This window comes from Pelophylax lessonae (genome assembly GCF_965119305.1).
Source record: "Pelophylax lessonae genome assembly, chromosome: 1".
NCBI classification, from domain to species: Eukaryota; Metazoa; Chordata; class Amphibia; order Anura; family Ranidae; genus Pelophylax; species Pelophylax lessonae.
Genome location: NC_138768.1, coordinates 78,726,909 through 78,750,434, shown reverse-complemented (window position 1 = coordinate 78,750,434; position 23,526 = coordinate 78,726,909). Strand labels below are relative to the sequence as shown.

Sequence of the window (23,526 nt, the reverse complement as noted above, 5' to 3'; positions counted from 1 at the left end):
ACTTCGCGCACAACATCTGGAAGACAGCCGGGTGGAGAGCCCACCGCACCACACACAAGCACAATGAGACCCCCACAGGGACAATAAAACTGACACAGGCAATGGATATAGCAAGAACAGAAGGATAAAACCTGAGGAGACCCTCGCCGCTGCTGCTGCCTCGATCGGTGTACCCAGGAGAAGAGGAAGTGATGAGACCAGGGCGCTCTATTAAAGCCTATGGGAGGCTACAAGAAAATGGCCGCCATGCATGTAGAATATGCGGCCGGAGCGAGTGTAGGCAAAATGGCGCCGTTTGGCGCCGAAACCGCCGCTCCACAGTACAGTAATGCACACATTTCATCCATATATAAAAAACATGGTAGATCGCCGCAGCGATCGCTGTATAGTGCCCAAACATGCCACAAAACATGCCCCACAGCTTCTCACACTGACAAAGCTGACACAGATAGTGTCACACAGCTCCCCCCCCCCCCTTGCAGCCCACAGCATGCAGCCGAGTGATAGGGAGACAAACAGTGAGAACAGAGGCAGGTTACACAGTCCCAGACTGACACCCCCCCAGACAGACAGGTCCCCACATAGATACACTTACCTCACAATGGCGTGGGGGACCCGCACAGGCGAACAAGCCGCTGCACATGAGGCAGGGAGAGTCGCATACAAGACGCACAAAATGGGGGTTAAGAAACCGCACAGCGTCCAGTGAGGTAGCCACCTCACCAATCATCCCTGCACCGAACAGGGATGGGTCGTTCACTGTGCCAGGAGCGTTACCTGGCTGAACGCTCGATGGCAGGCTGGGAAGCCACTGACCCACGACCTGCGACCAGGGGGATCAGCCCGAGACCCAGCCCGCATGATCCTCTTCATCAGAAGAACTAACTAATGCTGACAAAAAGAACAGCTAAGTAAAGGTAGAGAGAAAACTCAAACAAAAAATCAAAAAAGAAGAAAGAGTCTGGGGCACAAAGCCCCAGCACAGAGAGAGCCAGCCACTCCTGACAAGCTAGACATTGAAACTGAGATATGGTTGCAGGAAGTAGGAGAGTATTGACTGAGGGGACCACCCCTTGAGGGTGGGATATGTTAAAAGCTTTAATGTTAACATATTCTGTTGCCTAGCTACTCCTTCGGAGCAAAGTCTAATACCCCATATGTGACGAATATGAAGAGGCGGCGACTGTCGGAGGACGTAAGAGAAACTCACTTTCGACCTGATCGCACGATAATCTGATCGTTAGTACACAGCTTTTCGACAGCTGATCACGACAGTTGGTCTAACAAAATCCGAAGGGACAAACCGGAAAACTTCTGTCGTACGATAGCCCCACGAAAGACATCGTTTCATCAGTACACTATGCGTCCGCTAAAAATCGATAGACAAAGACCGCGCATGATCAGAAACACTAAAATAGCACGGAAAAAGCCTGGCTGCCATTGTTTTTGTTTTGCACCATCTGATATGTAGCTAAGCAACCAGGAAGATTTTCCTGAAACGTACGACAAAAATCATACGGTTTGTACGCATTGTTGAATTTCGATGTTAGTATCATGAAACAAAATGCGAACGATAAGTCGTCCGATTATCTGAACGTGTGTACGGGGCTTAAATGAGAATATCACCACCAATGTGAAAGGAGAGGAAGGACGGTCTGGGTCTCAGAACCATCTTGCCCATTTAGTATCCGATAGGATATCCTGAAATGGGTTCAATATGGGAGGCTTTTAAAAAAAAAAAAAAAAAAAAAAAAAAAAGTACCAGATTCAGATCACAGGGGGAGACAGAAGGTCAAAGAGGATTGGCCGAAGCAATTACTTGTACAAAAGTACTTGTTCGAGGCCAAAGGTTTCTGGGGGAAAAAATGGAGGGGGCAGAATCCTGCCTCTTTAGAGTACCTAGAGCCAGATGCTGGTTCAAGCCAAAATGGAGGAAATGTAGGATGTAAGAGATAGATTACCAGGGGCTGAGATGCCTGGTCTTAGAACAGTCAAACTAGGCCTTCTAGGCAGGGGTGTGACCGGGATGTGAGAGGGAAGGACATGCAGTCTGCGAGCTCCGTGATTATCTGACACTTTTCTCCTGTGGTGACACAGACCCCCCCTATCTGATACACATTCTCCGGTAGCTTAGACTGTCAGGAGTGTGTCAGGCAGCCGGAGAGGACATCCAGGGGCCGTGGGAAGACGGTAAAAGCTCTGAAGCCACCAAGCTCTTCTAAGGGGAGGCCACTTCCTGTGGACGGCTCCACAGGCCGCAGCTCTGATTACACAGAGGACCCGGGCCTCTCCTATGGAGACTGCGGGTGAGTCACCGGTATCTTCTGCTCCTGCCTCACCCATGGGAATGAAGCATGATCAGAGAACCATTACCAAATCGATCCTGGAGGCAATTGAAGGGTGCAAAGCAGCCCTCATGCGGCGCATAGAACAGGTGGCCTCAGAATGCCCCCTAATTAGGCACGATATAATCAAATTTAGAGAAAGGCTTACAGAGGTGGAGGACATGCAGGGCTCACAATCTCACCAACTAGCTGAGCTGAAGTCACAAGTGGTATCCTTGGAGCATAAAGATGAGGACACGGAAAACTGTCAGCTGCGGAACGTCCGGGTAGTGGGCCTTCCTGAGGGGGCTGGGGGCACTAAACCGGCTGATTTTGCGGAGGCCTTCTTTAAGCAGCTTTTAGACATCCAGGAGATGCCACCCACCTATGTCGTGCAGAGAGCGCACCCAGTGCCACCTGGTGCCCCTCCGTGCCCATTTCTGGTGAGGCTCCTGAATTTCAGGGATCTGGACATGACTCTGGCTGAGGCCAGAAAGCAGCAAGAGCTTCCTTATGAAAATACCAAGATTATGCTTTCCCCGGATTTCTCGGCGGAAACTCAAAAAAGAAGGTAATTTACGGAGATGCGACGCCGTCTGAGGGAGAAAAACAGTGGATACAGTATGCTTTATTCTAACAGTATGCTTTATTCTTGCAGGTCTCCCACCGTGGGGTGGTCAAGTTCTTAGATTACCCACAAGAAGACAGTGACTGGTTGGATACCCTGTGAGTCTGTGTGGGTGGGGAGCCCCTTGAGAATGCCATCTGCAGGAGCTAGCTAGATATTTGGAGGAGTGGGTTCAATTTATTCTGTTTAGGTTTAACTTTTCCTTCTACCTACTGGCTTTCATCCTGCCTGTATACTCCGCAAGAGGCCACGGCTATCCGAGAGTGGCTATTTGAATTGTGGCAGACATTTATCCATATCATGAGTACTGGGTCTTTTTTGGGAAGGAGCACGCGGACTCATTCTGTCATATGGTGGAGTTATTCGGTCGAACTCCTGCATTGAGATCAATGTTCACTAAGCACAATTATTACCTGGAGCACAGCCTTGCGGTACAACGTATAGAAAATATTACAGACTTAGGTGTGGTTACGCCTCTCCCTTTTTCCTATGGTTTGCTTTTGGGATCAGGCTGGGTGTACAGTTTGCCATATGGCTATTTTGTTGTTACACAACAGCAGGGAATTTTTGAATGCATATTTTATATATATATATATATATATATATATATATATATATATATATATATATATATATGCAGATGACCTAATATTTCTGGAGGACCTGGGTCCGTCCCTACAGGCAGTTTTTGAGATTTTGAACACTTTTTCTAAATACTCAGGGTTAAAAGTAGTAAATCTAGCATCCTACCCATTGATAATGAAGCCAGGGCGCTTGCGGCGTTGGATGTGCCAATTCCTTGGGTGGATCAAATAAATACCTGGGGGGTGGTAATTTCGTCAAAAGTGTTGGATTTCCTGTCCTTAAATCTACATCCCCTGATTCCAGCATTTAAGAGGAGGAATCTGCTCCTCTCCTTAATAGGAATGATAAACCTGATCAAAATGAATCTTTTGCCCATTATTTTGTACTTTCTACGGGTGTCACCAGTGTGGATTCCCAGGTTTCTATTTTAAAAAGATAAAGGGTTTGTTTAGCTCCTTTTTATGGTACTCCTCGCACCCTAGACTGGGAATACTAGTCCTTCAGGAACCCTTGGGTCGGGGGGACTTGCACTACCGGATTTATATAAATATTTCTTAGCAAGTCAGAAGGTAAATGCTTGTAGATGGTTGATTAGGGATGATGGAGACACGGCCAATGTTCTGGAGGCGGCATTAATGGGCTCTTATGAGGGATTGCATCATCTCTTTCTTCGGGGACATTAGGGCAATTGTATACTCACATGGGACAAGGTACAGCTCATACAACCGGAGGGTGGTGGGCATTCCCCTGCCGTGCTGCTCTGGTTTAAACACAATCTACCTCACTTTGTTACTATACCGGATCCAGGTGTTTGGGCGGAGAAAGAAATTAAACAGCTGAAAGATATTGTGGGAGGAGGGCAGTTACTTACCTTTGATTAACTAAAATCCAAATTCCTTTTACATAATTGGTAATTCTGTTACCTGCAGCTGCAGCATGCCTTCCTTTCCCAATTTGGAGGCACTTAGTTGCAAACCCAATCTTCTGATTTGGAGCGGTTGTTGGCTTCGGAAACATTTACCTAAAGCGCTGTCTACAGTATATAGGGAGTTGTTCACTACACGCCCAAAGCCAATCAACAAATGTACGGAGCGATGGATATCTCTAATACAGAGTGAGGACTGGGATATGTGGGATTATCCTTTTAAAATTGCAATATCTTCATGGGACCGCCTTACACAATATAAGATTCTCCATCATGTGTACTACACACCAGCCAGCATTGCCGGGATGTATGCCACTCGCTCCGCAGACTGTTGGCGGTGTCGGCACTCTCCGGCGGACTTTGAGCATATATTTTGGAAATGTCCACTCATTCGGAGGTTCTGGCAATTGTTGCCCCTTTGGTGTGGAATGTAGTAGTATTTTTTTCTGTTTTCTTTGAATTTTTACTTGTATGTTTAAAAATAAATAAAAATAAGAAGAAAAAAAATAATTGGCCTAGGTGTGAAGGTAGATTCTATGAGCGGTAGTTTTTCTCAACTTTAGTAAGGTCCAAAATGCCCTTATTGTTTAGTATGCTTTTCAACAGTCATACTGTTAAAGCCGGGAAATGAAAAGCAGGATGTAATAGAAGGCCTTGTGACAGAAGGTCTTGCCTGTTTAGAAGAGACCAAGGCTCATCCAACAGAAGCCTGGGTTTGTCTGTGTAGCAAGTTCTCCTGAGCCAATTTGAGGCAATGAAGATCACAACAATCCAGGTTTGCTTCATCTTGTGCAGTAGTTGAGGAGGAATCCTCACTGGATTCATGACAACTACAGTAAAAGCAAGGGTATCCCTGGACCTAACCACAAACCTGCCTAATTTTTTGATAAATTCGGAAGCGCTCATGTTCACATCTGGCATTCCCCATTTTTGACAGAGGATCAAACAGATCTCTGGATGCAGGGTCCACTCCCCTGAGTCCAGTCATTACCAACTCAGGAAGTCCACGTGCCAATTTTCCATTTCCAGTTTGTAGATAGCAGAAAGAGTTTAAATGTGCTTCTCTGACCAGGGGAGGATCAGGCTTGCTTCATTCAGGGCAACCTGACTTCTGGTGATTTATGTAGGATGGGTGACCAAGTAGGAAAGTCAGTCTTAAGGTTGTCAACTCCAGAATGCTGATGGAAGCACTGACTCCTGGGGGGGGTTCACGTTCTTGGGACAGTCATGGAATTGTACACTCTGCCACAGCCCATCAGGCTTGTGTCCAATGTTATTCTAGGGCAGAAGTCCACCATGCCAGGTAGATTTTTGCCTGGCTAGACAGCAGTAATAGGTGATCCAGAGAGGGGATCTGCTTTTCCCGATGAAAATGTTGATCTGCAAGCATCCATTGTAAAACTGAGCAAAGAGGATTGCTTGAAGGGGCTATGAGGCATAGAACCCTCACACAGAAGTGAGTCGAGGAATGTTTGGTTGACCCAAGAGTCAGGGAACAAATGGTTTTGCCTGGGCCATGACCAAGATCAGCCTCAAATACTCAGGAAAATGTAAATGCGAAAGAGCAGACTCCTTAAACCTAATCACACATCTGAAAGTTTGAAGGAACTGCATTGTCATTTTAAATGTTGGAAAACAGGACCGTGGCTCAGGAATCTCTCAGCAGGTGGTCATTCCCTGAGAACTTGAAGCCAGGAGTGGAGCCAGTAGTTTTGTGAGGACTCTTGGTGCAGAGCAAATGCTGAAAAACAGGGCGACAAAGTGTTTCCAATGGCAATTATAAAGCATTGGGGTGTGAAAAAAATGGAAAGTTATTTTAATTTGAATGAAGCGATTACAGATCTTGCAGACTCCAAGCAGAATTTGGGGATACACATTTAGGTATATTGGCTCCAACATGGGGTGAATGCCTCCATTTGGTTTGAAAATGTAAATAGATTGGAGTAAAACCCTTGGAACCTTTCCCCTCAAAAACTGGAAAGACCAGGTTGACCAAATTCTGGTGACAATGGGAAATCTCTCCAACAAGGACACACAAAACTTTTATTTACCTAGCGTGGGGAAAAGTTAATGAGCGATCAAAGACCGCTGATCGCTCATTTCTCAGTCTCACTGGGTCATGGAGGGGGTATGAGCGGCTGGCTCAGGCTTTCAGCGGTGTGCTGAGACACTGAGCCAGCTGCAAGTCCAGACATCTGGGTGAATTCCAACATTAAATTCTGGACCAGCTGAGTGACATCAGCCAATTAAAGGAATACAGAACGAAATGCACTCCTGTGATCCCCTAAGGAGAAAGCCAAAAAGAAAAAAGTTTTAGCCCTACTTTAATATTTCAGCTGTTATTTTTACCCTCCAGACATCTTGTTCCATTTGTGAGATTTCCTGTTCCATCCACCATGAATGATACAGGAATTTCCCACAGAAAGCACACATTCTAACTCTTCACCACACTATCAAGAAATAAAGTTTTGGATGGTGTTTCATATTATTTACCAACTGATGTCACATTGCCCGTGACAATTATAATAAAGCACAGGTGCTACCAAAGGAAGTAAAATGATTTATAAAACTGCCTACTCAGCAGCTTATGAGCTACTTTGCCTATTCATTAAATACTGAAACACACTTATCAAGTATGTCAAGTCAATATTCCTTCTTCTCTTGCACTTGGATGCACATATGAACATTTCAGGTAACAGTATTTATATTGACCCAATGCTAGTTATCAGTATACTATTGAAATCATCAAAGACCTGTGACCTCTGGTTTCAGGGAACACTCTCGTCGCATCTACTGATTTTAAAAGCCGTTTCCAGATTCTCAGTAAAAGCAATCTATATCAGTTTCACAGATTTCTACTCTACAAAAGAACTATCAAAATGAGCAGACAATTTCAAAAGTAATACTCAAATGTGATCACAGAAAAAGGAAAACTTACCATAATATCTATTAAAACAGGCCCAGACAAACTTATAGTTTTGGGTTACTTTGTTTACGACAGCCCCTAGGCAGCTCACACAATGCTGCACCACCTAAAGTAAACACAGAGCAGGGTTTAGAATAGAGAATAGTAGTACAAATAATATGCTAGAAAAGGGATACGGCTTTACTCATCAGCATTAAAACAAATCTTTTGAGCTGCAAATTGGTTTACATATTTAAGTTACTAAAATAAATAGGACAATATGCAAATACAAAAACACGTGAATACTAGGCAACTTAAACACAAAATAATCAGGAAATAAACTTGAATTTATACACAAATATAGCTACTATTTAGCTCCAGAAAATTTGAAAGATTAAATCTTACTGGCTGCTCCAGATGCATCAGCTTTTCTATTTCAATGTGCTGTTATATGGAATCGTAAATTGGACCTTGCATGAACTGTAATGTGTGGAAGCGTACTCTTTAGGCTAAAACTAGCCACACATTGACTTTAATTGAATCACTATATGGGCATCCCCACTCAACAGAAGTTGATCGTCTTCTGTCAAAGAGACATGCTGGAAAATGTTTGTGAATGAGTAGCTGCATTCCCCCTCTATGTTGTGGGGGAGGTATTTCTCCATACACCCTACTTATGTGGCCTGACAAAATCAGTTTAGTTTTTTTGGACTGGGCTGAAAGAGAAAAGATAATGATGGAGGGTATAGGGGAATATGCATCTACCAGGAATTATCAGGTGCCAGCCGCAGCATGGGATATATTCAAGTTAGGTACTCCTTGTGCAACTGGCCTAGGTATGGTACATATATATGCCCACAAAAACAGTGCTTTTGTGTCATATATATATATATATATATATATATATATATATATATATATATATATATATATATACACATACATACATACACACCGTATTTTCCGGCGTATAAGACGACTGGGCGTATAAGACGACCCGCCCTAATTTTCAAGTTAAAACAAAGGTTTTGGGCTATACTCGCCGTATAAGACTACCCCCCCCCCCCCCTTCCAAAGCAAGGCAACACCATTGAAAAACATCAGATTTCTCATAGATCTCCAAGGTACCCCAAGTACTGTAATACATGTAATCTCTCATAATATCTCCAAGGTACCCTAAGTATCAGTATTACCAGTATATGTAATCTCAAGACGCTGGCTGTGTGGGAATCCTTTACCGGTATACCGTGTGTACCGTAGCTTCGGCCACATACAGTATACCACGCTGAGTCAATCACAGTGAGCGATGTATTCTATTATTGAATGCAAAGCCTGCTCGGATTGGCAGAGTCAGAGAGGCGGGCTGATGTTACTCCGCCAATCCGAGCAGGCTTTGCATTCAATAATAGAATACATCGCTCTCCCTGATTGGCTCAGCGCGGTACACTGTATGTAGTCAAAGCTACGGTACATACGGTATACCGGTACAGGATTCCCACACAGCCAGCGTCTTGAGAAAATACATCTACTGGTAATACTTATACTTAGGTTACCTTGGAGATATTATACTTGGCGTATAAGACGACCCCCCATTTTTGGGGGTTTTTTTTGAGGTTCAAAAATAGTCTTATACGCCAGAAAATACAATATATATATATTGTATGTACTGTTCTTCCGGCTATTGTGTTGCCATTGCCAGTGTGCATTCTCCTCCAGTTCGCAGGGAAGGGAAGTTTGATGCCAGCCCATTATAAAAGAAAAGAAAGCTTCCAGGAGTGATGTCTCAGGCTTCATCACAGCTTTCCAGCTCGCCCCCTGATCTTATAGGACCACTGGATTTGCGGTGTAAAAACTGTACTTACGAACATTTTTTTCATGTTTGCTACAGATCTTTGCTTGTTAGATGTCATGATGTTCTGTACGCAGTTGCTACAGTGGCTCTAATGAAACACTAACTGAATAAATGGACATTCTTACCTGTCCCTGCGAATCACTCAGAAAAATAGCCAAAGTCCATGGAAGACACAGGTATTTTGATACAGTTGAGTTTATACTGAAGTCTAGAGAAGGACTAGGCACCAGCAAACAGAAAAGCTTTAAGCCAGCCCCCATATAACCATTTTCTCTACCCAGCTTGCCTTTGTTTGGTGGTAAAGTTGTACCAAGAGCACAAACAAACACAGAGTGTAACTACAAAATACAAGACTGAGGGGTCATTGGCAGCATTCAAGCATTACAAAGAGTGTAATAAGAAATGTAAAGACGAAATCAGGGCGGCTAAAATAGAACACGAGAGACATAGCAGAAGAGAGTAAAAAGAACCCAAAAAATTCTTTAAGTATATAAACAGTAAGAAAGCGAGGCCAGAACACATTGGACCCATAAAAGATGATAAGGGAGTTTTGGCCACAGAGGACAAGGAAAAGGCGGTAGTGTTAAATCATTTCTTCTCTTCAGTCTTCACAAAAGAACTGGGGGGCTACACTAACCCAGCTTGTAAGGCCAAACTAAATAACACACCTCAGGAAATACCACCATGGCTAACAGAAGATAGACTTAGAACTAAACTAGAGAAACTTAACATAAATAAATCACAGGGACCGGATGGCTTGCACCCGAGGGTTCTTAAGGAGTTCAGCCAGGTGATTGCCAGACCATTATTCTTGATCTTTAAGGATAGCTTACAGACGGGTATGGTGCCAGCTGATTGGAAAAAAAGCCAATGTGGTATCAATATTTAAAAAGGGGCCGAGATATATCCCGGGTAACTACAGGCCGGTCAGCCTAACATCAGTAGTCTGCAAGATTTTTGAGGCGATGTTAAGGGACCACATACAAGACTTTAGTAATGAAAACGGTATTAGTAGTAATCAGCATGGATTCATGAAAAATCGTTCTTGCCAAACCAATATATTACCTTCTATGATGAAGTGAGCTGCCACCTAGATAAAGGTAAGCCTGTGGATGTGGTGTATCTGGACTTTGCAATGGCCTTTGACACCGTTCCCCACAAACGCTTACTGCTCAAACTAAGGAAGGTAGGTATGGACCATAGGGTGAGTACCTAGATAGAGAACTGGCTCCAGGGGAGGTTGCAAAAAGTGGTGATTAATGGGGAGTAGTCAGATTGGGCGGGTGTGGAAAGTGGGGTCCCCCAGAGTTCTGTCCTGGGGCCAATCCTGTTTAATTTATTCATAAATGATCTAGAGGAGGGGATATCGAGTAAAATGTGAGTATTTGTGGATGATACTAAACTAAGCATGCCAATATCTTCTGGGCAGGATGTGGAAACCTTACAAGCGGACCTGAACAAAATAATGGGGTGGGCAACTACATGGCAGATGAGGTTTAATGTTGAAAAATGTAAAGTAATGCACTTGGGTGCCAGAAACCAAGCTACTCATTAGGGGGGGAACCTCTGGGTGAGTCTAGGATGGAAAAGGACCTGGGGGTACTGGTAGGCAACAGGCTTGGCAGTGGCATGCAATGCCAAGCCGCTGCAAGCAAAGCCAACAGAATACTGGGATGTATAAAAAAGGGGATTCACTCCAGAAATAAAGAGATTATTCTCCCATTCTACAAGACTCTGGTCCGGCCACATCTGGAGTATGCTGTCCAGTTCTGGGCACCGGTCCTCAGGAAGGATGTGCTGGAACTGGAGAAAGTCCAGAGAAGGGCAAAAAAAATAATTAGGGGACTGGAGGACATCAGATATGAGGAAAGACTACAAGCACTGAACTTATTCTCTCTGGAGAAGAGACGATTGAGGGGGGATATGATATCAATGTACAAATACTGTACTAGCAAACCTAGCATATGGAAAAACCTATTCAGAGAAAAGGAATACAATAAGACACGTGGCCACTCACTAAAACTAGAGAAAAGGCGGTTTAACCTTAAAATACGCAGGGGGTTCTTCACTGTAAGTGCAGTAAGGATGTGAAATTCTCTTCCGCAAGCAGTCGTATCAGCAGGGAGCATTGATAGTTTCAAAAAACTATTAGATGGGCACCTTAGAGACCACAACATACAGGGGTATACATTGTACGGTTAAAAGCAAACACACACACACTCACCATCATAGGTTGAACTGGATGGACTGATGTTTTTTTTTCAACCTCACCAACTATGTAACTATGTAACTATGAGTGATGGGACCTGTCTCTCTCAATGGACTCCAAAAAAGATTTTACTCTTTAATCTTTTAATCTTATTTTCTTTCTTGTCCATTGAAGGACATAAGAATTTATTTACAGTTGGAATGTCCAAAGCAATTATCAACTCTCTCAAAGAGGACTGGGTACTGCCTGCAGCCCAGTAGCTTCCTCAAGGACCAGTGAACTATAAAACCAGATGAGGTGGAGTCTCCCATTAGATGGGGGAACCTGCCAGCACAACCTAAGGAGAATAAACCTGATGCACAAGACCAGAATAAAGGAGGTCACCACCAGAGGGGAAAAATGATCTTGGCAAAAAAGCTAAGAAAATTCACCTGATTAAGGCCAACATACGAAAAGGCACAGAGAAAACCTTCACCAGGAGGTCTGATGAGCCAAAGAAAAAGGAACTATTGCCAGGTGAACAAGTCCCACAAAATCTTCTAAACATACTCTGTGCCCAGCAAATGGCAACTGAAACCTAGAGTGTTTTGAAAATCCTTGGAGGCACAGGGCCCAATAGCAATGATCTGTCCACCATGTAAGATCTGTGGTGCACCTAGGTGCACAAACCTTTCCACTCAGAGCAACGCTTCAAGTTCATAAGAGTCCGTTTTTCCAAGTCCTTTGGGAACATTGCGAATGCATAGCTAATCCTCTTGTCAACATCCAGTGCAGGGACCAGGCTACTTCTGTTTGAGGGGGGACTCCCACGTCTTCCAAATGGCACTGCACAACACGGGATCCTCAATGTGGAGGAAACCATTTGTTCTGATGAGTTCCAGAATATTGATCGAAAGTCAGGACTCTTCTACTGTCCAGGACCCCTGGAGACACAGCTTCCCCAGCACTCCACCCAAGCCGGACAGGCTGGCGTCTGTGGTTACCACAGTCCAATACAAAGGGATGAAGGACTTGCCCTGGCGTAGTACTAACGAGTGAAGCCACAATAGTAGAGCAGTCTTTGTGTTGTGACTCAACCGAATCAGTGTCCAAAGATTGAGAATCTTTGTTCCATTTGACAAGAATCTCCCTTTGCAAGGGTCTCGTGTGGAACTGAGCAAACAAAACCGCCTCGAAGGTTGACACCATCAGACCCAAGGCCCGCATGCAAGCCCGCAGAGAAGACAGATTGATGGCTAACAGCAGGCGAATCGCCCCTGCAACTTTTGCAGTTTGTTCAGGGGAAGAAAAACCCTTGCCGAAGTGGAGTCCAGAGTCAGACCCAGATAATCCAGTTTTAAGGATGGTACCAGGGCATATTTTTTTTAAATTGATGTTCCAACCGAAATCTTGCAGATTCCGTACAGTGATTGTCAAGTCGCCCAATAGGGCTGAATCTGAGTCTGCTCTTAAGAGGAAGTACCCCCCGTTGTCGCAGTAATGCCAATACCGGAGTCAACACTTTGGTGAAGACCCAGGGGGCGGAGGCAAGACCAAAGGGTAACGCCACAAATTGATAATGCTCCTGTCCGAGAGAGAAGTGAAGAAAACGCTGGTGTCCAGCGTAAATAGGGACATGTAAAGCATCCTTGATATCTATGGAGGCCAAAAAGTCTCCTCTGTGTAGAGACGCCCCTACCGTGCGAATTGACTCAATTCAAATCGTCTGTACCCGCACAAAGCGGTTCAGAGCCTTGAGGTCCAGGATTGGACGTTCTTTGCCTTCTTTCCTGGGCACAGTGAACAGGTTTGAATAGAACCCCTGAAAGCATTTCCGAGAAGGAATTGGCACAATCACCTTTTGCGACAGCAGATCTTGTACCGCCACTCGTAGATCCCTTAACCGGTCTGGAGATAGGCGTAGATTGGACGGAAAGAACCTGTCCAATGGTCAAGACTAGAATTCGATCTTGTAACCCGATCAGATCAGTTCGTGGACCCTATTGACCTGAATCAAGGAAGTCCTTGGTTCCGGAAAGAAGCAAAGACGTCCCCCCACCCCAGATATGGGTGAGGGCGTCCCTTCATACAGATGGGGATTTGTCTGCAGGTCTGGATTGGCCTGTTCTCGGCTTACCCGGCCATGTCTTCTTGGAGCCTCCAAAAGACCAAAATGGCTTAGATCCTTTCTCCTGCGTGCCGGAGGCACGAAAGGGCTGCCTGTGGGCTGTGAAATAAGGCCCAGTCTATTACACAGTGACTTTCCCTTGGCGGATTGAGGAAGAAGAGTACTCTTTCCGCCTGTGAGCCATTTGATTAACTCATCCAATGAGGAACCAAACAAATGGTCTCCCAAAAAGGGGAGATCTGATAGAGCCTTTTTTGAAGCCTGATCTGCAGAACAGCTTTTTAGCCACACCACAGGTCTAAAAGGCTACCCCCATCGCGGACACTCTGGCTACCAGGGGGGCCGCATCTAGCGACGCATTAAGCATATAAATAATAGGGTTTGGACCATTTGGTCAGTTAGCTCCCTCAGACCTGGAGAGAACTGTTCCGTTTTCACAGGGTCTGTAAAGACTCTTGGACCGGGACCACAGTAGATTTGTTCAGTTTGGAAACTAGATGGTCCACCTTCGGTGGTACGGTCCATCTTGCGGACACCGCATCTGCAAAGGGGTAGCGCCTTTTAAAACACTTTGGCACCACTAAAATTAGTTTGATGCGCCCCCACTGTTCATTGACAATTTTATCAAAAAAGTTCAGTACAAGGGAAAACCTTGCCCGACTTCTGAGATTTGCATGTGCCAAAAGACACCTGTGTCCCTGACGCTGCAGAATCATCCGCCATTTTTAAAGTTTCCCGCACTGACACCAAGTGCCTCCACTAGCGTGCCTTCCAGCGTGGCTGCAGATAAGAATATATCGTCCTCGCCATCCGAGTGCAATGACGCAGATCCCTCAAGGTGACATGCGTCCGCAGCAGCCATATCTACATCAGAATCTGAGGATACAGAGGAGGGCATAGGGCGCTTTTTACGAGTGGTATTATTGATAATAACATCCACTTTTGACATCAGGATTTCCAAAACTGCCATTAAAGCAGACAGGGGATGTGACCCGGAAGGCGCCGCAACTGCAAGAAGGGGATCAGTGGGTGAAATTTGTTTCCTGGGACTCTTATTAAAAATCCTGGAATAATGCAATGTAAATTCAGGAAACTGCAAAAAAAAAAAAAAAAAAAAAAACGGGCTGCACCAGCGGTACTACAAGTCCCAGCCACTAACACTGCAGATAGCAGGGTGAGTGTGGAAGACCTACAGGGACCCCAATAGACATATTACCTATCAATATGGAGGACAACAGGATCATTCTGCTACAGTGAAAAAACGATCTTCATAGGAAGGGAAAATACCTGAGTCGTCACTACAGTACAGCCCTAGCTGCTCCCTGCTGTCCAGCAATCGCGGACTCCAAGAAAATGGCCGTCCAATACATTCCTATGGGGAAACTACAAAAAACATAGCTGCAATGCATTTCAAAGGGAAATATTTTTTTAAAAGAGGCAGGATGATTCTACAGGAAATTGTCGGTCCCCACAGTGTGCCATGCGGTCTCCGTGACCCCCCCCCCCCCCCTAAGGGGTCCTAAAGATAAGTGGCAATGGAGGGCCCACAGCAGGGACCCCCACCAGCGGATCTGCATAGCAGTCTCGGCGCATCCATCCACCCGAGGACCCCAGTTGCTGACTGAGGTGGGTAACTCTATGGCTGGTGGGGAGGGAGGCCTTGGGGGAGCCTGGCACCTACCGAGAGGCCAGGGAAAATGAGGGGTACCAGAGGGTCCAACTTTCCAAGGGAAGGGCCCACGTCCACCTAGAGCTGCACGATTAATCGTTCTGGGATCGCGATCTCGATCCACCCCCCTATGCGATCTCCATCACGAATATCGGCGATTCTGGGGGTGGGGTTATTTCACGGCCGCACCTCCGTCACGCCTCCTCTATGAAGCGGCGGGCCGCACCTCCGTCACGCTTCCTCTATTCAGCGCTCTGCAGATGACGAGGCAGGCCGCACCTCCGTCACGCCTCCTCCATTCAGTGCTCTGCAGATGACGCGGCAGGCTGCACCTCCGTCACGCCTCCTCCATTGAGCACTCTGCAGATGACGCGGCAGGCTGCACCTCCGTCACGCCTCCTCCATTGAGCACTCTGCAGATGACGCGGCAGGCCGCACCTCCGTCACGCCTCCTCAATTCAAGTCTGCAGATGACGCGACGGTGTCTTCCGTCCCACCTCAGCCCCGCCTGCTCTGTCCCCGGAAGTGACGAGGTCCTATTTGTTCACGGGTCCGAGAAAATTATGGCATGATGAGCTTTCCATGAGGTAATCAAGGACAGAGGAGGGGGGGAGAGAGGGGAAAACCCTAAAAAATAAATGATTAATTGTATATTGTAATGAATGAATATATATATATATATATATATATATATATATATATATATATATATATATATATATATATATATATATATATATATATATATATATATATATATATATATATATATATAATTTCATTATAATATACATTTATTTTTTTTTAGGGATTACATTTTCTGCACATAACACTACCTTTTCAGCATTTTTACTTGTGAATTATCAATATAATAATAATTAATGAAATTATTATTTTCATTATATTATTTATTGTATTTTATATATATATATATATATATATATATATATATATATATATATATAAAATAATATAATGAAAATAATAATTTCATTAATTATTATTATATTGATAATTCACAAGTAAAAATGCTGAAAAGGTAGTGTTATGTGCAGAAAATGTAATCCCTAAAAAAAAAAAAAAAATAAATGTATAAATATACGTGGTGCTGAGAATCGTGAGTGAATCGTGATCTTTATTCCAAGCAAAAAAATCGTGATTCTCATTTTTGCCAGAATCGTGCAGCTCTACGTCCACCCCGAGACCGCTTGAGTTATAGGGGGACACTTACCATACCAACGATATTGGGTGGGCACCAATCCGGAGAGACTGCCTCTCTACTCAGGATTGGGGGTGCTGACGGCCAAGGTGTACACTGCGACTCAGGCCTAACCAGGTCATGTGCGTCCCAGCGAGGTGTTTCGCTCGCGGCCACCCCCCGTCCATTGGGGGTTCTGTCGTGGTGAGGCCTAGCGCTGGGCTATAAGCTGTGCACGCTCACTGGCCTGGCTGGGAGACCTTAAGGATCTAGGATATCGAGTCCGAAACCCAGGCCGGCTGTTGATTGCAGTTCTCTCAGGAACTTAATTGGCTTAAAAAAAAAAATAAAAAAAAAAAAAGGTTTCATTTAAAAATAAAAGAACAAGCTAAGACCGAAATCCCAGCCGGGAACTAGGTCCTACTCCTAAACTAGGCAGAAACAAACTGAAGGCTATAGCAGAGTGTGTGGCTGCTATATAAAGAGCAGCATGAAGTAGAAAATCTTGATTGAAGTTGACAGAAGAAGAATCCAAAGAATAAATTTAGAAAGAAAAAATGTTAGCAAAAATGTGGTTAGACTTAGACAGCTGAAAAATATAGGCTTATACTTCTAGGAAATTAACAAAAGTTTGAAGCATGCTGGGTAGAGACGAGTTATACAGGAGCTGGCATACAACTTTTCTATTTCTATTTGTCAGTTTGCAATCCTCTTGTAGGCATCAGTATTAACCAACTGTATCTGAATACCTGTGCCCCTCAATGAACGAGAAAAAAAAGTTGATAGCCAGGGGGTACCTATTTTGTTTAAAAATAAAAATTCCACACAGGTCTTTCAGCCTTGAAGCAGTGGGTTTACATCTTTTCTTCCTGCAACAGCTGCTCCTAGTCTCCAGTAAAGGAAGCTTTGTAGAGGGTCTGTATTTGGATAAATGAGAAGTCATTCTGCTTCTACCCCTCCCTCCCACCTGGTCAGGAGAAGTTGTTATGGAAAGAGAAGGCTGTATACACCGCTGTCAGGCAAAGGGGTCTTCTGTGCCTGAAACTCCAGGTAACACAGGATTCCCTTGCAACTGACATTTTTTAAACAGGATGTAGTAACAAATATGAAGACTAAGTGATGAACAGGACACTCAACCTTTAAAATAAACCTTTGAGCATATTTTACCTTGTCTTTCCTGGTGCTTGCATGCTGCCTTAATCATTCAAGTGCCCAGGTATCCCTGAAAACCAGGTACACTATTATGCAAATAACCAACCACAGCTTCCATGGTCGATATTTGACCCAACTACTCTAAGTACCAGTGCCTTAATGGCTGCCAAATATTGTGGGCGACCTCACTATCCCTCCAGGTGGAAGTGAGGAGTAGAAGGTTGCGGGCCAAATATTAAGAGCACCTAAATTGTAGAAATTTACTGGGAGTTCTGAAGATAGAATATGCATAGTTAAATGACTTGTGGCCATCTTACAAAGCTACAAGAATGGACAGGGATTTTAAATCATTCAACCACTCCCAACTATCTAGTTTTTCCAGAAGGATTGCACTAAACTGCTCTTTGATTATAATTGCTTCAAACAATTAGAAATTGTTTGCTAATTAGTCTGTGTAAAAGGAAAATGAGGAAAAAAATATGACAGTTAAGCATCTTACGGTCATGCCATATTTGATGATGAGCTTCATTAGATCTTCTTCTATCGTAGCAAGGAAAGTCTCGCTTGGGTGCTCCATCAATGGCACAACTAGTTCCAAGATTTTCGCAACATTGCAAATCACCATGAAATCATTCTGAGTCTAAGGAGAAAATTGAAGTATCGTCAGTAGAACATAATTTCTTTGAACAAAATACATATGGTATTGCTGTACAAGATGCTGTCTGATTAAAAGTGACTTTGAAGTTGGGGGGAAAAAAAGGAGGCATAAAGCAGAGTAGAGTTTTTTTCAAAGAAGACTTAAAATGAAAAACCATTGTCACAAACTCAGGCTCCACCCACCACAGACCATATTAAAACAGAGGCTACGTCTTCTATTGCACCAATGCCTAAAGAACAGGTTAACTCTGGAAGGTGCAAAGTAGCACTGATGTTACTCATCTCCATTTCCCGCGTTCCCTCTAAGCAATGATGGCACCACAACCTATGCCATTTTATTGTGGTACCACAACTACAGAACATGAAACTATTACTTCAACTGACTTAGGAATAGGAGGTCTATTTGTAAAAAAAAAAAAAAAAATAATAATTTAAAACTAATTTCCTTTGCAAAGGTCTCAACATTCATGTCAGGGTAAATGATTATTAGCTGTAATGTTTGTAATAACTTTCCCTAACAGCCCTAGAGAAAAACAGCCCTAATGACATTCAACAATGAGAATTAAAGTAGAATTCCAGGCATGGGAATTTTATACACAGTTGCATTGGTCCAGCTTGGAATAATGTAACTTTGAATATGTCATACTTGGCAGTTCCCTCTGAAAGCTGGAAATTAGTAAGGTAGACAGCGCCCCCTCCAGTGTTTTATATCTGCTTTCTGGTACATTCTGAACACAGGAGGTTGGCTGCTTGGCATAGGTGCCATTCAGTGAAAGCTTTAAATTTTCTGTATGAGTGCAAAGCATCTTCCAATTGGACAAGGTGGACAGGCAGGTTGGTGTCATCAACAAGATAAACAGCATGGGGTCTTGCCAAAATTCATACTTGGCCCTTTAGTTCTGGTATAGATGTCAAAGAGGGCCCATGAGGGAAAACAAAAAAACAAGGCATGGGGTGCCCACAAAATCCAATAAAGATCATTTGAGTCTGGCATTAATTTTGAGGAACCCCACAAAAAAAAATTACTTATGTGAGCACTCAGTGTGGGTAACTAAGGAGGTGGGAGGGTCTACCTGGGCCACAACATCCCTCAACATCAGGGGTACCTTGTCAAGGAGGAGGTTGCCTGCCAAAGCCTTTGTCCCTATGTGGATGTGGGCATGGGTCTCCAACATACTGTACCCATGCAGAGTCAGCGGTTGTTAGGATACAGGCAGCTCTAACAGTATAATCCATAGACTGTATACGGTGCTTAGGTCTCCCTCAGTCTATTTCCCCTGCTGGTCAAATGTTAGTGTTGGGATATTTTTTTTTTTTTTTTTTTCCCTTTTGACAAATGTTAATTTTCCTGGTCGAATGCTGTTAGGATTTTTTTTCTTAGGAGAAAATTTTACATTCCCCCGGCAAAAGGCAACAAAGAAAATATTACATGTGTATTACAAACATTATGGGTATTATTCGTTACACCAGCACGAATGTTAAGTCCCGGTTCACACTACCACGACTTGTCAGGCGACTGGTCAGCCTGACAAGTCGCGGTCCATTCTGTGCTACGGGAACCGTTCTAATAGGAGCGACTCAAGTCGCTCCGACTTAGAAAATAGTTCCTGTACTACTTCGGGGCGACATCGGAGCGACTTGCATTGACTTCCCTTATGTGAAGTCTGTGCAAGTCACGCCGAAGTCGCGGTGCACGCGACTTCACAGGTCGCCCCCGAAGTTGGATCGCCATAGTGTGAACCGAAACCAAGACATTCTTAAAAGCAAATTTTTTATAAATAATCACCTAAGTATCTGATTATCAGAAGCCTTCAGATCAATATATTGAGGTTAAATACATCGATTGGTGGTAAGGATTATAGACAGAAAAACCTTTTACCTTGGCTTCCACAATAAAGCAGTATTAAACCCGAAAAACCAAAAGTGTTATATATTGAAGCTTAGCAATTATTGGATGGAGTGGCTGCATCAGTTTTTTTTTCGCCTGTTTTCACCTGCTGATCTGGCCAGTAACAGCTCCTCTATTAGTGTGCCCCCACTCTAGATGAATGAACACAGGGGCAACTTTGGACAGCATTATTAGTCGGGGGTAGGGTTAGATGATTTAGAGAACGCTAATAAATTGAAGCCAAACTCCAGCTCTCCTTTTAGAAGTACTATCCTTTTGGGATAAAGGTTTTACATAAATAATTGTAAGCACCCTGTCAGTAGTAAATGTTTTGTCTCAACACTCCAATTGCTACATCAGGAGGACAGCTTATTTTAATGTAAAAACAGACTTACTGGCCAGATCTCAAGGTAAAAATAAAGGAAACAAAGCCTAAAAAAAGATAAACCAGCCACCGCATCTAAGAATTGGAAGGTAAAATGGGACAAATGTATGCTTTTGGGCTTTATGCCATTTTAAGTGAAGAAACCTATATATGCTATATGTGACCACTAGATGGGGGAAGATACAAAAGTTGTGTCCCCTAAAATAGCCTTTGAAAATTTCACCATGGAAAGCACAAGGTAAATACATTAGGCTAATTGTTTTCTCCAATAGCTTTATTTTTGTAAAGCATGAATGACAGAAGAGCACAACCAGATTTAAGTTTGAAGTAAATAGTCTATAATAAATAGTCTATAAAACCGCAGAAAGACGTAATATTTGAGCCCCAGTTCACATCTGTGTGACTTGTCATGCAATTTGACAGTTCTAAATCGCATGACACGTCGCATCCAATTACCGGCAATGGAACCCTTCATATTGCCTTAACTCATGTCGCAGCGATTATTAAAAAGGCTCCTGTACAAACGCAATAAAATCGGCAGTGCAAATCGCACTGATGCTCAGCTTTGAAATCGCGCTGAAGTAGCACGATTTCAAAGCTGCACCAGTGTGAACTGAGGCTAAAAAAGAAAACATTACCAACCAATTATTTCTGTTGACGACCCCCACAGGTCAAATTCATATTTGTTCTTGTTCAGCTAAATATTTGTCAGGTGCTCTCATTGCCCATCACACCCACTGCTTGATGAACATCTCCACTCTTATAAAATAACTTCCATTTTTATTCCCTCTTTATAGCTCCATGGAGACTTGTGCTATATTTAAACCGGAGGCCATTTTTTAGTCAAGTCAATTTGCGTTCCTATTAAATATATAGTGGGTAAACAAAAGCAGAGGCTGTATATGACTGAAAACCTCTTTCAAAAACGTATTATGAAAGCCAGTCTGTTCAGTCACAAATCATATCATGCTCAATATTCCACAAAAAAAAAAAAAATGTATAAAATTAGCCATAAAGACGTTCAGGCTTACAACAGCTCGCAGTGTTAATAAATTACCATGAAATACAAATTTTAAATGAACACAAAGCAAATTACTTACACTACACTTAGTGGTAAGGTATGGCTGCATGGTCATGGCATGTTTTACCATCAGCTGGGGCCTGATTTTGCTGAATAAGAACAGAGTGGTAATACAAGCAACTAACCGACCCGAGTTCACACCCTTGTTGTCAGAGTCTGCAATAAGAGAAACAAGTTTATTTCTTCTGTTGGGCTTCATTCTGTAACATGAAGCTGAAAGGAAACCATAAAATGTTGCTGTACCTGCCATGGATTCCTCATACTTTAGTATGTGTTCTACCAAATTGTCAACCAGCTGTGTACAGGCTTTTTTCACAGGTTTGTATGAGGCATCTTCCTCAGATTTTAAAAGCTGAAGTACACAAACAATATGACCCATTATTAATTTTGTGCAGAAGCAGGTGATGTTGGACATCAAGACTAAACAGAAGTCATTTATACTCACATTTTGAAGAAGCTGTTCAAACCAATCATAGCCAGTGTCCCTGCAAGCTGCAACCTGCATAAGCATATTCAGAGATCACACCATCAAACAATGTATATTTCTACGAGGAAATGCACTATTTTTTTATATAAAAATAAAAGCTTCTCTCACCACATCTGTTATGTTGAGGATCTTTCTGGTCATTGCTACTTTATCATTTTGAGGGGTTGGAGTGAACCAGAGTTTCTGGAATGTTTCATTTACTAGTTTCTGAAAGGTATAGAAGAAGGATAAGCAATGCGATCTGACACTATAATGTTAAAGCAACCCTGCTTCTAATTTTAAAAGTGGTAAAAAGTAGCCACCTGAAAAGCAAACATAACTTAGCTATCTCACTGCAAGCAGCACCAAACACTGAAATAATCATGCTAAAAGATCTTCGACATTTGACAATTCCAAGAGTGTTGCATGCTAGCATAACCCCACTGCACTCTGGTTCCATCCACTGGCCCCCTATGTCTCTAAGGAACCAGTAGTGAACATAGGGGGCTGTAGAAGAAACTAAGGAGGTAATGCTTATGGCAAACACACTGCGCAGAGCAAGATGTTCATGGCCAGACAGGATGGGGGTACTTTTACCAGTCTTACCTTAATGCCCTCTTCATCGTTGACTCTGCGGATCATCTTTACACACATCTCTGTGATTTTTGGAAACGTTGGTTGTTCCAAACAGATATCCCGCAAGATTTTTATTACCCTCTTTCTTACACTGATACCGGTGTCCTGTAAGATAGAAGAAAAGGGGAGCTATTAAATGTTATCACATGTAAAGTAATGTATCTAAAATGAAAACTATTAGGAACCATAAAAACACTCATTAAAATGATGCTTACAAGTTTGTGCACATAGGCACTTAAGAGCAATATGCATGTACAATGTTTTAGAAGATCCAAGGATACACATTCAATTCCATGCCTGTCAAAATGCTTCACCGACTAATGTTTAAAACAAGCCACAAATGCCCATGTGCACTAAGCCTTAAACTGATGTTGGCTGAATGTAAAAAATGGCCTAGCAAGCAATGCTGCTAAAATGCAGTCACCATGTGTTGTCTTCCAAGTGCCTGTCACAATCTCAAAAGCAATCTCTGGGGAAGCCTGGAAATGTAAGATCGAGCTATATGCAGAGCCTTTATTTTTTTCCACAAAGACACTCCTTCCACAGGTAAGGAGTGTCTTTCTCACTATTTAACTGCCAAAATCTCATTGGTCAGTAGGGGCTCTTCCACTGTACTCTGAAACGTTTTGTCATAGCAACAATCCACACACTCAATCAATGGCCAGCCCTTCCTGTCTCTTGGTTCCAAAGGCGGCGCTGGCTTGTCCAGCAGCCGGGGAAGTGAGACCTGTCAGCCTGCAGCGTGGTGGCAGCTGCACACACACTCGACGGATCCCGTCTCCCAATCATCCATCTGGATCTTCACAGGGGAGACATCCAGCATTCAGAGCTGTTGTGGATGACATGCCTATACATATTC

The 23,526-nt window shown here is 43.4% G+C and overlaps 1 protein-coding gene across 1 annotated transcript in view; it reads right to left on the bottom strand.

Annotated features, from left to right (window-relative positions):
- The window catches only part of NIPBL (NIPBL cohesin loading factor), a 287,177-nt gene that overhangs the window by 97,885 nt on the left and 165,766 nt on the right, over positions 1 to 23,526 (bottom strand). Inside the window, exons 30-36 of the mRNA XM_082258716.1 lie at positions 22,638 to 22,772; positions 22,161 to 22,259; positions 22,011 to 22,064; positions 21,809 to 21,917; positions 21,585 to 21,721; positions 18,054 to 18,194; positions 7,401 to 7,494 (exon numbers count right to left, since the gene is read on the bottom strand). Of these exons, the coding sequence (XP_082114842.1) occupies positions 7,401 to 7,494; positions 18,054 to 18,194; positions 21,585 to 21,721; positions 21,809 to 21,917; positions 22,011 to 22,064; positions 22,161 to 22,259; positions 22,638 to 22,772 (769 nt within the window). The remainder of the gene's footprint in view (positions 1 to 7,400; positions 7,495 to 18,053; positions 18,195 to 21,584; positions 21,722 to 21,808; positions 21,918 to 22,010; positions 22,065 to 22,160; positions 22,260 to 22,637; positions 22,773 to 23,526) is intronic.